The sequence below is a fragment of the Diplotaxodon limnothrissa genome, linkage group LG10 (genome assembly GCF_057381915.1).
Source record: "Diplotaxodon limnothrissa isolate DT_005_m linkage group LG10, D_limnothrissa_male_GT1.1, whole genome shotgun sequence".
Taxonomy (NCBI): domain Eukaryota; kingdom Metazoa; phylum Chordata; class Actinopteri; order Cichliformes; family Cichlidae; genus Diplotaxodon; species Diplotaxodon limnothrissa.
This window is the reverse complement of record NC_140605.1, coordinates 24,781,022-24,785,653: the sequence shown is the minus strand read 5'-3', so window position 1 is coordinate 24,785,653 and position 4,632 is coordinate 24,781,022. Positions and strand designations below refer to the sequence as shown.

At 32.2% G+C, this 4,632-nt stretch overlaps 1 protein-coding gene across 1 annotated transcript; it reads left to right on the top strand.

The window, feature by feature from the left end:
• Positions 1–2,221: 2,221 nt before the first annotated feature.
• LOC146624521 (uncharacterized) lies at positions 2,222–4,186 on the top strand. Its single transcript, XM_085363456.1, has 5 exons — positions 2,222–2,276; positions 2,562–2,680; positions 2,741–2,882; positions 3,274–3,540; positions 4,113–4,186. The coding sequence occupies exons 1-5, from the start codon at positions 2,222–2,224 to the stop codon at positions 4,184–4,186; spliced, it is 657 nt and encodes a 218-aa protein (XP_085219582.1).
• Positions 4,187–4,632: the final 446 nt, after the last annotated feature.

The following is a 4,632-nucleotide window of genomic DNA, read 5'->3' as shown; positions in this document are numbered from 1 at the left end:
CCCTCAGTTCCTTGTCTTGTCATCGCCTAATCCGCGTTTGTGTTTTTCAGTTCAGTTAGCCAGCAATTTAGTGTTTCAGTCAGCATTAGTCTATCTTTTAAATTCTGGTCACCCTGCCTGTCCACATCCTACACCAGCCTGCGAGTCCTGCATTTGGGTCCTGTCTTCCTCTTCTCCACATTCACACAGTGATCGCCTGGGACACTCTCCATAAATGAAGGATGAATAGTTTAATATGAATAATCTTTCATATTCTGTGGAGCATACTACTAAATAATTTAAATACTAAACACCTTGCTATTTCCCTCCTGAATAGTTGAACTGTCACATTGCTTCACACTGCCAAACTGCAACTGCACTTTATGTACATTCTGTGGTATTCATATTTGTAATCCTGTATTTTTTCTATATAAGGATTTCGATTGTTTGTTTTTATTGTGGTTTATGTATATTGTTCATTGTCTCACTTATATATTGCGTGTTTTACATCGTTGTGCTTGAGAGACATTATCGTTTACTTGGCCAATAAATGCAATTCTGATTCAACTAAATAATTTAACAAAAACAGCAACAACACTAACAATAATAATACTTATTTATGTAGCACTTTTAAAAGATGGGCTATTGAAGTTAAAAAGTCCTTTCAAGATAAGATAGAAAAAACCCCATAAGAAACATTTTGGAGGAGATAAAGGTGAAACAATGTTAGTTATTGGAGAAGGTGGTGAAACACTTTTTAAAGAGAAATAACTATAATGGAGACAAAGAAAAAGGCTACACACATGCCTTTAAGAGCGATTGAAAGGATAAACGTGAGCTCACCAATCTGATCTCCTCAGGGAAATTATTCAAGAGAATGGGTTCCCCGACAGAAAAAGTCTTTTCCACTTCAGTTTAATCATCTCAGATCATTTTCTTTGTTATAATTTAAGTTGTTAGTGCAACTGAAAAGTTAATAGTAGAATTAAATTAAGGACATTACAGCTCACATAATTTATACTTAGAACTTTAAACTCAAACATCTACACAGTTTGAAAAATTATTCTAACTTACACCAGCAGTCTTTATCCAACTAATATATGACATATTTAGTTGGCAACTTGTATTGTCGTTAAAATGAGAACAAATAAAATAACGCCCCAAGTTTCTGAGTAGTTCAATGATTCTACATACTTCCTACATTCTAAGAAAACCACAAGACAAATAGAGTAGATTGCTCAAACTATCCTGCTGCCACTAAGAGGAAGGTGCATGTGAGTAATCCTACGCTTATGATTTTAAAAAATGCACAACAGCTACGATACTTTTAATTTTAAAATGATCCAAAACAGAAGATATAATAAGAAATAATGCAAAAGACAGCACAGGTTTACTAAATTATCTTTTTAATCTGAAGTTAAATCTTGCTATTTATGTGCCACTCTGCAAACATTTTATGTTGAATGCCCAGTAGAATACAACCATGTACAAGAGTATGTATCTTTGATATCTTTGATATACATATCAACCATATCTTACTATGCCATCTGGATATTTGTGTTTTCCAGCTTCTAATTCTAATCTGCCTGTAGTTTGGAATATTTTAGCTCTTCTTCTTGGTTTGATGGAAAAGAATACAAAAAAAGGAAGAAAAGGCTGTGCTTTTAATAAAAGCATTTGCCAAAGGTACTGGTGGTAGCATAGAATATATACCTGTTGTTTCTGAATACTACATGCAGCCTAGTATTTGACCCGATAATGACTACAGTACTAGTGTAACTGCCTCCTCAATTCTCTCCACACAAGACAAAAAGACCAGAAACAAGCCAATCGATGAACTACAAAAGAAGAGCCTGTATTGTAAATGTGGTGAGTGACATTTTTTTGTTTTTTTACAATTTTGAAAGGTATAACCTTTTTAAATATGTATATTTGTATCTCTAAAACTGTCTTCCAATTATATAGATAATCATCATATATCTATATTATCTGAGTGTAACATTTATGAAATTTATTTTTATTTTTTTCTTCTTCATTTTAAAATAAAACTGAATTTTGTTGTTTACTTCGCAAGGTCAATACAGAGCTGTACATCTGCACCTAAAGGATAAAGTTCCCTCTTTTGAAGATGCCAGTGTTCAGATTTTGACTGAGAAGATATTTGGTTTAAAAGAGGAATAAAAGAGGCCATTTATGTCCACTGTTAACAGTTGGTAATACTTTAATTCTATTACCACAGAAAATGATTTTGGTATACATGATCATCACAGCTCTGGCGTGGACTGCTCTGGCGCAAGGTACATTTTAGCAATTGCTGTATAGAGTTGAACAAAATTGCTATGTTTATAATTTTGATATTAAGATTCACAGCAAGTATTTTACAATAATATTTATTAACTTTATTACAGTGTTGCATTATATAATATGATGTAAATTGTCTTAGACACAGAGAGGCAGGGTTTTGAAGCAACTATTTTCTAGAATTCTTAATTAGTTACTGTATTCATAAGGGTACATCACATGTAAGATTTTTACTTTAAAAAAAACAAAACAAAAAAACCCACTTCTTTTTTCCCTTTTAGGAGCTTTGGAATGCAATTTAACTCAACCTGGACCACAAAAGTGTTTTGGAGTACTTGACGAACCGCTCATGTTTTACCTACCTACTAATACACACACAAAGATAAGTTTGAAAAAGAATGCATGTAACATTTTAACATTGTCAAGTTATTCATTAAATGTAATAAATAAAAAATACAAGAATCATATTACAGTCTTCAAAAATGGGACATTTAAGATCAACAAGTCAACAAAAAATGACTCTGGAGAGTATATGGTGGAAATACACAGCTCTACTAATGGTTCATTATTGCACACCAAAAACATCTACCTGGATATACAAGGTAGGATTGAATAATTATTTTTTTTTCAAATAACATTTAACAGCAATGTACACTTTAGAAATGTGGTGTAAAGATAAATAGAAATGATCAAAGTCTTTTAATTTTTACCTGACTTGTTACCTGAAATTACAAGTAATCACAGGGTAGTTATGCCTTAGTCGCAGGTTGTATTATAAAGTTTGCTTTAAAAATAAATAACTTAAATTGAATTATTTATAAAAATGTTGTGTTTTTAGTTGCATACTCCCATTTTCACTTTCAAACTGAAAAAAAAAAACTTACACAAGCATAATGATGATAGTTTGCAGGACTGGCACTGGATCTTTTGAATTTCAAACAGCACTGCATCTACATGCATGACTATATTTGCAAATATATCTATGTCTTTCAGCTCCTGTGTTAGAGCCAGCTACATCTCAGTTGTGTTTGTCACCAGAAGAGAAGATAATCAGCTGCTCTTCTGAGGGAGATGAAGTAGAGTTTATGTTGTTTTTGGACGATAACCTATTGTTACAGACCACAACTAAGAGTACAGAAAAACACAGCATTTCAAAGGTTACCGTCACCTTACATGCTCAACTGATGGGAAAACTGGCATGTATTGTTCAAAACAATGTCAGCAGACGCCAAAAGATCATCCTCATTACAAGCTGCACGGGTAATTAATTACATTAAATTATTTAATTCTATTTTATATCACAATTTTAAAAAAAATCTATTAATTTGATTATTGTAATTATGTCATAGCTATCTTGTGTATGAGTGTGTTTTCATTCCCTTTACTGAAAAAAATGTTCTGGAAATATGCAGTCTGATGTATCAATATTAAATACATATCTAAAGACTATGACTTCAGGTCATGTAACCCTTAAATAACATACAATATATACAAAACTTTTAAATATATACAATATATTTATATATTTATATATTTTCTAGGTACTGTTGTGACTGTGGCTGTGGTAGGAAGCATTGGCACTCTACTTCTTGTTTTGGCTGTTTTTCTTGGTGTAAAGCATTTCAATAAGAAAACTGACCCCATGACTGTCAATAAAGGTAAAAGAAACACCGCACTTAATTTTCACTTAATTTTTTTTCATTCAGTTTACAAAAAAAGAAAAAAAATCAGTTTACTTGATAATCATAAAAATACTTTTGCAAATCATAAATATGTGCGGTGGGAATATTTACCTTATTTCACCATCTTTTTTCGTTTTTTAAATTTTTCAGATCATAGTGAAGACAATATCATCTACTCAGATGTTAGAGTCAAACAGCATGCAAGAAAAACAGCATCCGATTAACACGCAAATGAATGTTGTCATCAAATATTTTTTCTGACCTTGCCTCAGCATTATGCTCTCTCTGTTTAAATGCAAGACTGCCTTTATTGTGCTCTGTTTTCCGTGATAATCTTTGTCCCATTTCTTTTAACCTACTGACCTGAATCATAAACTTTAATTCTGTTAGAATTTTGACCAGAATCTAAACCTGTCTAATCTTGGAGACTCAATAAAGTTTACTGGTCAGTAATACTTTCATACATGTGCTCAAATTGCTGATTTGCTTGTGATTTGGGGTATGGGTGCTCACAGCAAATGTGAGTTGTGGTTCTTGTTTTAGGTCAGTAATCTTCACTGCGTGGATTGTCGCGACTTTTAGATCCACAAACTATACAGTGATCCCTTTTTTCTCCCCTTTTTTTGTGCAATTTTCCATGTATTTTTTTTTCTTTTTTGAACAGCGCATT